The 13,597-nt window shown below is 36.9% G+C and overlaps 1 protein-coding gene across 1 annotated transcript in view; it reads left to right on the top strand.

Annotated features, from left to right (window-relative positions):
* PRDM15 (PR/SET domain 15) overlaps nt 1-13,597 on the top strand; it is a 148,365-nt gene that overhangs the window by 126,557 nt on the left and 8,211 nt on the right. The window contains exon 18 of the mRNA XM_036747347.1: nt 12,433-12,516. Within this exon, the coding sequence (XP_036603242.1) occupies nt 12,433-12,516 (84 nt within the window). The remainder of the gene's footprint in view (nt 1-12,432; nt 12,517-13,597) is intronic.

The following is a 13,597-nucleotide window of genomic DNA, read 5'->3' as shown; positions in this document are numbered from 1 at the left end:
ACATAAACATATATATATATATATATATATATATATATATATATATGTATATGAATATTCCCTTCAGCTACCCTAATACTGAGGTCCCATGAATCATACACATCATCTTTCCAGGTAGGAATGTAAACAAAACATTTCAACTTTAGTAAGTCCCTTGCAATTTCTTTTTCTTGATTGCCTTTTCATGCTTCTCTTGATTCTTGTGTTTGAAAGTCAAATTTTCTATTCAGCTCTGGTCTTTTCACTGAGAAAGCTTGAAAGTCCTCTATTTTATTGAAAATCCATATTTTGCCTTGGAGCATGATACTCAGTTTTGCTGGGTAGGTGATTCTTGGTTTTAATCCTAGCTCCATTGACCTCCGGAATATCGTATTCCAAGCCCTTTGATCTCTTAATGTAGAAGCTGCTAGATCTTGTATTATTCTGATTGTGTTTCCACAATACTCAAATTGTTTCTTTCTGGCTGCTTGCACTATTTTCTCCTTGATCTGGGAGCTCTGGAATTTGGCAACAATATTCCTAGGAGATTTCTTTTTGGGATCTATTTGAGGAGGCGATCGGTGGATTCTTTCAATTTTTGTTTTGCCCTTTGGCTCTAGAATATCAGGGCAGTTCTCCTTGATAATTTCTTGAAAGATGATGCCTAGGCTCTTTTTTTGATCATGGCTTTCAGGTAGTCCAATAATTTTAAAATTATCTCTCCTGGATCTATTTTCCAGGTCAGTGGTTTTTCCAATGAGATATTTCACTTTGTCTTCCATTTTTTCATTCCTTTGGTTCTGTTTTATAATATCTTGATTTCTCATAAAGTCACTAGCTTCCACTTGCTCCAGTCTAATTTTTAAGGTAGTACTTTCTTCAGTGGTCCATTGGACCTCCTTTTCCATTTGGCTAATTCTGCCTTTCAAGGCATTCTTCTCCTCATTGGCTTTTTGGAGCTGTTTTGCCATTTGAGTTAGTCTACTTTTTAAGGTGTTGTTTTCTTCAGTGTATTTTTCAGCATTTTTTTGGGTCTCCTTTAGCAAGTCATTGACTTGTTTTTCATGGTTTTCTCACATCCTTCTCATTTCTCTTCCCAATTTTTCCTCTACTTCTCTAACTTGCTTTTCCAAATCCCTTTTGAGCTCTTCCATGGCCTGAGACCAGTTCATGTTTTTCTTGGAGGCTTTTGTTGTAGACTCTTTGACTTTGTTGACTTCTTCTGGCTGTATGTTTTGGTCTTCTTTGTCACCAAAGTAAGATTCCAAAGTCTGAGACTGAATCTGGGTGTGTTTTCGCTGCCTGGCCATATTCCCAACCAACTAACTTGACCCTTGAGTTTTTCAACAGGGTATGTCTGTTTGTAGACTAAAGAGTTCTATGTTCCATGCTTGGGGGATGCGCCAGCTCTGCCACACCAGCACTCCTCCTTCCCCAAGAACCCCCAACCTGGACTGGACTTAGATCTTCAGCATGCTCTTCACTCCTGCTCTGATCTGCCACTTAATTCCTCCCACCAGGTGGGCCTGGGGCCGGACGCAACTGCAGCCATAGTTCTGTAGCTGCCCCACCTCCTCTACCTCTGGGTCGGTAGCTGAACCTCGAACTCCTTGCACACCCACAGCTTTTCCCACTAACCTTCTCTGTTGTCTTTGGTGTTTGTGGGTTGAGAAGTCTGGTAACTGCTGCAGCTCACTGATTCAGGGTGCTAGGACCCACTCCGCCCAGGTCCTGGTCAGCACCACCCATGCTGGGCTCTGCTCCGCTCTGCTCCCAACTGTGTGTGTGATAAACCTCACCCAGAGACCATCCAGGCTGTGCTGAGATGGAGCCCTGCTCCCCTCTGCTCTTTTGTGGGTTCTGCAGTTCTAGAATTGGTTCAGAGCCATTTTTTTATAGGTTTTTGGAGGGACTCGGCAGGGAGCTCACAGTAGTCCCTGCTTTTCAGCTGCCATCTTGGCTCCGCCCCCCAATATTAGAAGAATCTTAAACATACTTATTAAAAATGATCAGGATTACATGATGTTCAGCAGAACAAATTAGGTAAATAACATGTGGAATCAATTAAAGATAATCGTGTAGTGTTTGAATAATCTAAGACACAGTACTAGGTTAAGAACTAAATTTGACCAAAAAACTATCGGGGAAAATTAGTTAAATACTTTGGAAAAAATTAGGCTTAGACCAAAATCCCCAAGATTTCTAATGCCCTCCCTCTAAAACTAACTAATATTTAACACTTCGTATTTATTCCCTTTACATTTATTCTGTATATACTTCTATACCTCATCTATTCTGTTAAACTTAAATTCTTTGTGAGTAGGAATTATTTCTTTTGTTATATTTGTATCCTTTGTACCTAATATAGTACCTGGCACATACTAGTTGCTTAAAGAGTGCTTGTTGATTGATTTCACACCAGATGCCACAATAAGCACCAAATGGATTTGTGACGTAGATATAAAAAGTCCTTCCTTTTAAAAATTAGAAGAAAAGGGAAATTAATGCCTTTTACAACTATGGATACAGGATGTGTTTTGAGTGGACGATACTGATTACATAAAATTGAAAAGTTTTTGCACAAAAAAAGTCAATGCGATCAGAAGGGAGTCAATGAAAAAAATTTTGCATCCAATATAAATAGAATTTGAATTTTTAAAGAATAAGAGCCATTTCCCAATAGATAAATGATTAAAGGCTATGAATAGGCAGTTCTCAAAAGAAAACATGCATGTCATCAATAAACAACATATGAAAAATGCTTCAAATCAGCAAGAAGAGAAATGGAAGTTAATACTACTCTAAAATTTCACCTCACATCCTTCATATTAGCAAAGACAACAAAAAGAGACAATGACAATTGTTGCCAGGAGTTTTGAGAGGATGGAAACATTATTTCACTGTTGGGATTATGATCTAAACATTCTGGGAAGCAGTTCAAAACTATACCCCAATAGTTGGCAGACCTTTCATTCAGTCTTAGCACCACTGGATACATACTCTAAAGAGATCAAAGATAATTGGGAAAGGGCTTATATGTACAAAACAATATTTATAGCAGCACATTTTGTAAAAAAAAACAAACTGGAAACAAAGTAGTATCCATCAACTGGGGAATGGCTAAACAAATGATGATATATAAATGTGATGGAATATAATTAAGTCATAAGAAATCATAAAAGAGACAAATTCAGAGAAACCTGGGAGAATTTTTATGAACTGACATAGAACAAAGTGAGCAGAACCAAGAGAACAATATTGGCAATGACCAAAATATTAAAGGAAAGTAACTTTAAAGGACTTGAAATAGAACAGTGAATAGATTGACCAATTATGATTTCAGAAGGCTTCTGATGAAACTTGCTTCCTACATCTTGGTGATGTGAAATATAGACTATAGGTACAGAATGAGGCATACATATTAAAACATGACCACTATGACACCAGTTTGTGTCATCTGACTATACTTTTTTCAGTAGGAGAACTTTTATTTAGTATGAGTGGAGGGTGCTAATTGTGACTGCTAGTACTAGTGATACAAAAAACCAAAAGAGCTTCAATGAAACTATTAAAAAATATACAGAGGATACTGTTGAGCTGGGTAGTTTGGATTACTATTGTGTTAAATTTAACATTCTTTTAAAACTTAGAATCACAATTCCATATAGACCTCTTTTTCTTTTCTTTGCATGTGGAAATGTTCAGGTCTGTTAGTAATTAATGAGTTCATAATAAAATGTTTAAATTATGACACACTCTCATACTAAGTGATTTTGATGCAAAGGTAGTAGGAAAAGGTGAAGGTGAAAGGGAATCATAATTGTATGGTTTAGGAAAAAGTAATAATGAGAAAAACATACAGCATCTAATTCAAGCAGATTAACACTGAACTATTTTAAACAAGTAAAGAGCAATCAAAAATGAGAAATAGCAAACATGATAGCAAAACTAATTGTAACGATTTCATATAGAAATTTGACCAGCATAAATCAGTTGCCACAAAGAGACCAAAAGTGCCCAGAAAGCATCCTAGAAAACATCTGATTTGTTGACAAATGGTAAGAGATGGCTAACAAGGGCAACCCTAGGTCGGAATATAAACTCATTTGTAAATTCTTATGAAGGATGATGAAATGATAATGAGTGATATCATTTCATAAAGCAGAGAGAAGCAGTAAAAATCATTTTTTAAAAAACCCTAGCAAGATAACCAACTAGGTAGTCATCCCAAAAGCATTCAAAGATTAAACTGGAAGGACAACAAAAAAGAAAATGGGAGAAAATGTAATAGCTTTTCTCCATTAACGACTAGAGAACCTCTGTAGTAGGATCCTAACATCCTGAATGCTTTTATATAAGAGGTAGGAATCACACTAAAGAGAATTAAAAGATGAGAGAAAAGCGGCTGGACTGGATCAGGAATATATAGGAGAGAAGTTTAATAAAGGTAATAAAATCGTGAGACCATTGAGGCATTAACATACAGGTAATCTCTAAGAGGTAAAGACACTAATATTGATATCTCCCAAAAAAGTCAACTCAGAGAATTTCAGTACCTCCCAACCTATATACCTATTCTCCCAATCAGTATAAAAATCTTTATGTGAACTACCAATATATAAATCAAGGACAATCCCGGAAAAGCAAAGCAGGGAACAAGCAGCCTTTAAGAAATGATATTCACAATTAACTGAAATTTGTTGAGAATATTAAGATACAACTATTCTTATCATTTATTGATCATAAAAATATGTAGATTCACAAGTCAGAACACTATGTCTTTCTAACCATACATCTAAATCATTGAAGTTTCCAAATAATCCCATTCAGTGCTCAGATGTTCATAACTTGGTGAGGCATAAAACAAGGAGAAGTATTCTTGCCAAAAGCATTTAGCACTGTGTTGGAGAATATCCATCAGTTAAAGAACATTGGAGCAGCTAGGTGGTGCAGTGAGTAGAGCACTGACCCTGAAGTCAGGAGGACCTGAGTTCAAATGCGGCCTCAGACACTTGACACATTTACTAGCTGTATGACCTTGGGCAAGTCACTTAACCCCGATTGCCCTGCCTTCCCCTCTCCAAAAAAAGAATATCCCACAAAGTTCAAAACAGATTCTCTGTATGTCATTAAGTCATTCAGATATTGTTCGTAGATGATAACAAATTGACTGCATCAATCCTTGGCATGTTTCATAGCCTCTTGGAAAAGATATTATTACTCAAAGGAATTTGGCCCATCCTTGCACAGAGGAAACACCACAGAGGATAACAAATATCTGTTTCCCAAAACATGCATTGGGTAGATACCCTGTAAAGATTGTCCATTAGTATGTTTACCTGGACACACAAGATGGACAGTGTGTTAGGCCCAGAGGTGAACGAGAGGAGAACGGGCTGGATTGCCTTCTGAAAATTGCAAGGCTCCTTTATTGGCTTGAATGGAGGAAATAAGTCAAATACAATTAATGCAATACTATTCCAGTATCACATAAATGTGATTATAATAAAATCAGAATATCATAAGTGCATTCGAGAGCTCTAACAGTGGCAGGAGAGTTTGGAGAAGGCAAAAGTTATTTCTAGGTATGGATAAATAGGTCAGAGGACGATTCATAGAGGGAGGTGCACCTGATATGGGCCTTGAAGGAAGGGTAGGATTGTGACAGGTGGAAATGTGGGGAGAGTTCATCCAAAGCATGGGGGACAAGGTAAACATGGAAATGGGAGTGGGAACAACAAAAATAAGGAAATAAGAAATAGTTCAATTTGCCTCCAAAGTGTGCAAAAGGGAGTGAATGGTAAGTTAGATTCAGTTTGGTGGGGCTAAGAAATAGTCTTTTAACAAGGGAGGGCCTAACTAGGTAGGGGAGTATGTATTCAAAAATTAATGTAATATTTTTAAAAAGGAATCAATTACAATTTTATAAAAAACAAAATGTGGGCAAATACAGGCAATTTTGGGAGAAAGAAAATTATGGTTTTGGACATGTTAAGATTGAGGTCCTAGTGTGATATACAAATCAGGATAGCCTGCAGGCAATTAGAAATGTAGGACGGAGCTCAAAACCAGAGAGAATAGATTTGGAAGTCATCGGCTAAATTTGATGGACTTTTTCCCAGTCTTCATAATGCTTGCACCATTTCCACATGGACACTTTTCTCCTATGGATCTCTTCTGGTTCTTCTCCCAGTTGTACTACCCTTCCTTAATCTCCTTCACTGGCTCATTGTTGTCTTTCCACCACTGCAGAATGGATGTCCTGTAAGAATGATCTAGGACCACTTTTCTTCTCTCCCGACATTCTCTCTGTTGGTTGGTTATCTCACTTTCTATAGCTTTAACTGTAACTTCTATGTAAATGAACCCTAAATCTTTGTATCCAGTTTCAGGCTCTGTACCCAACTCTAATCATCTATTTTCAACTGTCTGTACACCTCTCCCAATTGTCCTTCTGGCACTTCAAACTTGAAATTCCAAAAACTGAACTTGTCATCCACTCCTCTTCCTAACCTCCCTATGAGGCTTTCACCATCCTCCTAGTCCAGGGGAATCTGTGCCCTTGAGGCAAGGTGAGGCCTTTTGACTGAATCCAAATTTTTTAGAACAAATCCTTTCATTAAGAGGATTTGTGCTGTGAAGTTTGGATTCAGTCAAAGGGCCATGCATGAGGTTCTCCACCCCTGTCCTAGTCAATCAAGTTCATACTTTGTACTCTTTTTAGAACTAAATTTTATTTTTTATTATTAATCTAATACTCATTAACAAACAACACAAATATTTCAATATACAAAGAAGAATAAGAATGAAGCTTGTAGAGTAAATGGAACTTTTGTTATAAAGCGTTTGTTTTTTATTTAACGTATCTAAATATATACAATTTAACAAGATAGTAACATAACATTTCTATGCCCCCTTCTGTTTTTTCATGTGTGCATTTTTTAAAAATTGTGGCACTTTTTGTTTATCATTACTCACTAACCTACCCCACTCTAATCTCCTACCCATAAAAGCCATTTAAAAAAAATATCTGTATGGTCCAGCAAAATAAATCAACAATTTGGCCTTGTCTGAGATTGCATATCTCAGTCTGCATTTCTATCCCCTTATCTTTTGGTGAAGAGGTGGGAAGAATGTTTCATTTTTTTTAAAAGTCACTATTATTTGCTTCTTTGTTCAGAATTCTGAGGTCTTTCAGAGTTGTTTTTCTTCATATTATTATTGTTGCCATTGTGTGAATTACCTTGGTTCTGCTTATTTTATCCTGTACCAGTTCATAGAAGTTTTTCCTAGTTTCTCTGAAGCCATTCCTTTCATTATTTTTTAATGGTACAATAATATTCCCCTACATTCATTCAAAACAACGTGTTCCACCGTTCACAGACACTTACTTTGTTTCTAGTTCTTTGCTATGACAAAAAAGTGATTCCAGAGTTATAGATGCAAACAAAAATATTTATAAGTTTGGAATCTTTATTGATTCTCCCCTTTCTTATCCAGTCACTTGCTCATTCCTGACAATTCTAATTCTGAGTCTTTCTTCTTTATCTGTACTCTCCCTACCCTACCTTAAACTCCAAGAACTTCTCACCTGAACTACTGTAAGTAATACCCTTCTAACTGATCTTCTTGCCTCTCTCTCTTGCCTCTCTCTCTTGGTTTTCCACTCATCCTTGACATTCATATCAAAACAACTTTCCTAATGTGAAGAATACAGGAGCCCAGATTTAGAATCACAAAGGATTTGGTTTACACAAAAAGAGGTTATGAACCCCTGGCTCTAGAGTTTGGCATATCACCTTACACATATAAGGTGTTTGTGCATACCAAATGCTTCAATGTTATGTTGAGATTGAAAAAAAATCTATATAGAGGTGACAATTAAAGCAATATCACCAAAGAAGATGTTTTAATTTTTTTTAGCCTTTTTTACCCACACTGTTCCCCTTTGTGTACTTGATAACCAGATATCTATTAGTGTTCTTCAGGACAGACTGTTAGAAACTGGAGAGTAAGGAGACAAGTAAAATGGCTATTTTAATAATTCGGCTTGTAGTTATTGGAGATCAATCAGGTCTAGGGTAGTGACAAGAGGAATGGAAAAGAACTGATGATTTGCTCTCTCCTTGGTGACTTCATCTGCTTATATGTGTTCAGTTATAGTCTCTATGTAGATGACTCTCAAATCTTAATCTCTCTCTCTTGAATACCATTTTTCCATCTCCAGCTGCTTGTTGGTCATCCTCACTTAACCCCTTTGAACTCTAGTTCTTCATTTGAAAAATCAGGGAATTAGACTAGATGACATCTAATATCCCTTTCAGCTCTAAGTCTTCTTATGATCATAGGCTCTCAATCTAAATATCCTACCAGCATCTCAAATTCATCCTGTTCAAAACTGGACTCTCTATCTTCCCTTCCCAATCTTCTCTTCCTAACTTCCCTTGTTTCGATTGATGGGACTAGCATCCCTATCATGCATGTTTGTAACTTTGAAATCATCCTAGAACCTTTCCCTTTCCATAGCCTCAGTCCCCTGAACCCCATATCCATCCAATCAGTTACCAAGTCCTACCAATACTATCTCTACAACATTTCTTATATTAATCCATCTTTTCCTATACATACTTTCACATTGCTGACTATAGAAATAGCTTCCTAACTCCTTTTCCTGCCTCTCACCTCTCCTCTTTAATATCCTTCCCACAGCTGCCAAAATAATATTCCTAATGCAAAATTCTGTGTTATTTCTCTACTCAACATGAAACTTTCAGTGGCTTTGTGTTGCCTCCAGGATAAAGTCCCTGCTCCTCAGCCAAGGATTTAATCTTGCTGTCATCTACTTTTTCAGGTCTATTACTCCCTGCATACACTTTGTGTTCCAGCCAACTTGGACTATTGTGTGTTTCACAAACTTGACATGCATTGGATACAAGCCATCCCTCTGTACTAGAATATACTCCTTGTCTCTATCTTTTGGTCTCTCCTTTATTTGCCTCCGTTCAAATGCCAGTTTGCCATTAAGACTTTCTTGATTCCCCTGTATTTTTGGTGCTCTGTCCTCAGATATTCCTAAAAAATTTTGTCTAATCTTTTCCTTGCCTCTTTCATGTCACATCCTTTATTATATTTTTTTATATACATATTGTATCTCTACAGCAAATATTAACTCCTTGAGGGTAGTTTGCCTTTTTTAATCCCCAGGAGTAAGTAGCACAATGCCTTGTATATAGTAGGAACTTCAATAAATATTGAATTGAACTCAATTAGGAGTCCGACAGAAGCCTATCAACTTTGGCCCTTCTTATATGTGTATCAGGAAGTAAATTTAAGTCTGGAAATTAAAGTTTATGGTCTATTAAGTGACAGTCCTGCTAGGATTTATATAAATTACTATCCTCCTCATATTTTACAAATGAGACAGGGTTACTTTTGGTTCCAAAGAAAATAATTGAAATGGGGAAACTGATCAGCTTCTTCTATTCATTTTATTGCCTACATTTAGTAGCAGTTCCTTTAAAGAAGTGATTTGGTGATAAATTAACCTTCATATCCAGGGAAGAAAGAACAGACCATGCACAAAGAAATCATCCTAAAGAAATTTATTAAAGAATATTCTTTATCGCTAGCCAAGATCTATAGGAGGATGGAGATAGGATGGGATGTTTCTGAGATGTTTCAGTTTGTGTCTTCACCAGCAACTTGGGCGGGCCAGGTTGTGTTTCCATATCATCTAATGAGGGGGTAGCTCCTGAAGATCTCAGGAGGGCTGAAGCACCCCAAGTGGGTTGCCAGCATTGGTATAGTATGACAAAAATGGCTCTTTTTAGACAGAAAAGGTCCCGTTGCTGATACCATCAGTCATGTTTCAATTTTTAGTCATTTTAGAGACGCTAGGTCCATGATTGACTATACAGAATAGCAGGTTTATGATCAGAAAACATATCTCTCAACTCTTGTTTATGATGCAGGAATCTACACTAGGAACTAGGATGCTATTAAAAAATATTTCGGGGCAGCTAGGTGGCGCAGTGAGTAGAGCACTGGCCCTGGAGTCAGGAGGACCTGAGTTCAAATCTGGCCTCAGACACTTGACACTTGTACTAGCTGTGTGACCTTGGGCAAGTCTCTTAACCCCAATTGCCCTGCCAAATAGCAAAAAAAAAAAATTCACTTTTTTGTTGAAATGAACATTATCACAGTTTTGGAAACAGTAGAGATCTTCCCAGAGTTTTTCCCAGTGAGACAGAATAGAAAAATTGAATATTAACTTACATAGGTGAATGGAAAACAAACACAAAATCCTTAGGAATTAACTTTTAATGAGGAAGTTCTTAACTTCGAGTTCATGAACTTGTTTTCTTAACATTTCGATAACTATTTCCTTTGTAATTTAGAATTCTTTATATTTTGTTTTGTGCACTTAAAAGTATCAGATTTGTCAAAGGCCATCTTTCTTCTCTGTATACAATTTCATTTGGTGATTGTACCAGCTTCCATTAATTCAAAAATTATCTCTAAGTTAATGATTCTCAAATCTACTTATCCAGCCCTACCCTCTTTCTGATAAACTTGCATTTTCAGCTGCCTATTATACATTTCAAACTGGATGTCCCATTGACATCTTAAACTCAACATATCAAAATCAAAATGAAATCAAAGAGAATGAAATCAAACAAAAATCAAACATGATTTCTTTATCTTTACCCCCAAACCTTCCTTTCATTCCTAAATTTCCTGTTACCATCAGGGTGTAATACCACCACTCCTAATCACCTAAGCTCTTAACCATAGGTGCCATCCTCAACTCCTCTCTCTCACTACCCATCTATAGTCTGTTGATTCTGCCTTTATAACATCTTTGATATGCTCCCCCATTTTTCTCTCCTGACAATGCTATCACCCTGGTTCAGACCTTATTACTTCACATCTTGACTATTGCAGTGGCCTGCTGGTTAGTGTCCCTGCCACAGATCTCTCCTTAACATGGACAATCTTCTACTCAGATGCCAAAGTGGTATTCCTAAAGCACTTTCCTCCCCACTCCCTTCCCCTCAGTAAACTCCCAGTCACTTCCAGGATCAAATATAAAAATCTTCTATTTGGTATTTCGAGTCCTGCATAACCTGCCCCTTCTAGTCTTAACCCTACACCATAATCTCTGATCTAGTGATACTGGCTTCTTTGTTATTCCTCAAACAAGATACCCTATCACCTGACTCTGGATATTATTGTAGGCTATTGCCTATCCCTTGAATTCTCTTCCTCCTCATTTCCACCTCCTGGCTTCCCTAGCTTCCTTTAAGTAAGTTCTAGCTAAAATCCCACCTTTTACAGGAAGCCTTTCCCAATCTCCCTCAATGTTGATTATCTCCAATTTATCCTGCATATACATATACATACATATATATATATATATATATGTACATATATATATATACATTACATAATGTGTGTGTGTGTGTGTGTGCGTGTGTGTGTATCATTTCCACAAGGGGCAGCTAGTTGGTGCAATGGATAGAATGCCAGCCTTGAAGTTAAGAGAACCTGAGTTCAAATCAGTTCAAATCCAGCCTCAGACACATTCTAGCTGTGTGACCCTGGCCAAGTCACTTAACCCTGTCTGCCTCTGTTTTCTCACCTGTAAAAAGAGCTGGAGAAGGAAATGGCAAACCACTCTAGTATTCTTGCCAAGAAACCCCAAATGGGGTCACAAAGAGTTGGAAGGACTGAAATGAATGAACAGGAACAACATTTATTATCTGAACCTACTTGTTTACATGTTATCTTCTCAACTAGACTATGACATCCTTGAGATTAGCCATCTTTTGTCCTTATTAGCATCCCCAGTGCTTAGCACAGTGCCTGATGCATAGTAGTTATTTAATAAATGTTTACTGACTAACATTAGCCTGAGAAGGAATCCACTGGCTTCACAAGACTGGCAAATGAGTCTATGAAACACAAAAACATTTAAGAACCCCTTTTTGATTGCCAAGGAAAATTATCTCAGTGAATGCTCCTTGGGAGAGCCTTTGATCTTAAGTTTACACTTTTGCTTTTTACATGAATGAAAATAGGGGCAAGGGGTTGCAGGAGAATTTGGGAATTTTAATATTAGGGAGCAAAGGCCTCAATGTCAATATAGCCACATGTGGATGTGTATAGATGCATTCATTCACTAACAAACAATGTAATTTTATTTACAATTATAAAAATCCTAAACAGCAAGCATATCCATATATATACCCAGAAATGTGATTATCAAACTATAAATTGGACATTCTGGAAATATATTGTAGCGGTCACAGTTCTTTTAATACTAGAAGACGTTTACAGATTCTAAAGTGAATCAGTGATGAGATAGTTATTGCTATTTTTCACATCACAATTTATTAAACCAGCTTCTTCTCATCCTGTTACTCTGAAATTCAATGTATCTTTCTATTACAGGGATCAAAGATTTCATGTGTGAATTGTGTGGAAAGACTTTTAGTGAGAGAAACACAATGGAGACCCATAAGCTTATTCACACAGGTAAATATCATTCTACAACATTTCTAAGGGATGTTACAGCTAATTCAGATAACCCCCACTAACACTTTAATGAAAATAGTATATTCTTTTCTGAATAAAAAAACAGACAATATTGTTTGTTATTCATGATATATCAGAATACGTTAGGATTATATTATATAGTGTGCATGTTAAATAAGAAAACAATTTATCATCCACCTTTATTTTTAAATCTTCCCTATATTTATGTACTAGTGTCGTAATACTGCATCTTATTACAGTGAAAAAGGCCAAAATATCTTTTGGTTTTTTTTTTTCCTTACCCATAGTCTGATTTTTGGTTTTACTGACTTATGGTAATGACCATGACTGAGTAAGCTCTTGTTTCAAAGGCTACCAGTCTGTCTTTGCTTTTTCCAGGCTTTCTCCCAGACAACTGCCAAAATTATCTTCCTAATGCACAGGTCCAACTCTGTCACTACTCCCTTGGTCAAAAACCTGCTGGGGCCTCTAGAGACAGGAGTGACATTTAAGGCTCTCTGCAGTCTGTCTCCAACTTATCATTTCACTTTATTTTATGCTATATCTCTGAATTCCAGTCAAAATAGCTGTTTCCTGAGTCTGTCTTATACTTTCTCATATCTATGCTTGTGCAGGCTGGAACATACTCCTTCATCTTGGCCTATTTTAATCCCTTCCACTAAAGACCAGATCAGATAACCATAAAGTCTTCCCTTATTCTTAAGTCTTCTTTCTACCCACTCCCTCACTTCACTCCACCCCCCCACAAGGATCCTTCCAACCTCACATTTTCCTAGGGCCTTGACTTCTCACTTGCCCTGTCACATTCCACCTTAGTAATGTGTGTCCATGTTGTATTTCCAACTCTTGCCCACCCCAACACCCACCTCTATTAGATTATAAAGTCCTTGAAGGCACAGACCATGTAATTTCAGTTTCATGTACCTAGCAATTATCCAGTGTTAGTAGGCACTTTATTTAATGTAATTTTCATTGCATTGTGGTCAGAAAAAAGATAAATTTAATATTTCTTCTTTTCTGCCTTTGTTTATGAGGTTGTTATGCCCTAATACATGGTCAA

This window comes from Trichosurus vulpecula, chromosome 2 (genome assembly GCF_011100635.1).
Source record: "Trichosurus vulpecula isolate mTriVul1 chromosome 2, mTriVul1.pri, whole genome shotgun sequence".
NCBI classification, from domain to species: Eukaryota; Metazoa; Chordata; class Mammalia; order Diprotodontia; family Phalangeridae; genus Trichosurus; species Trichosurus vulpecula.
Note: the sequence above shows the minus strand (reverse complement) of the source record. Positions and strands in the feature narration are given on the sequence as shown.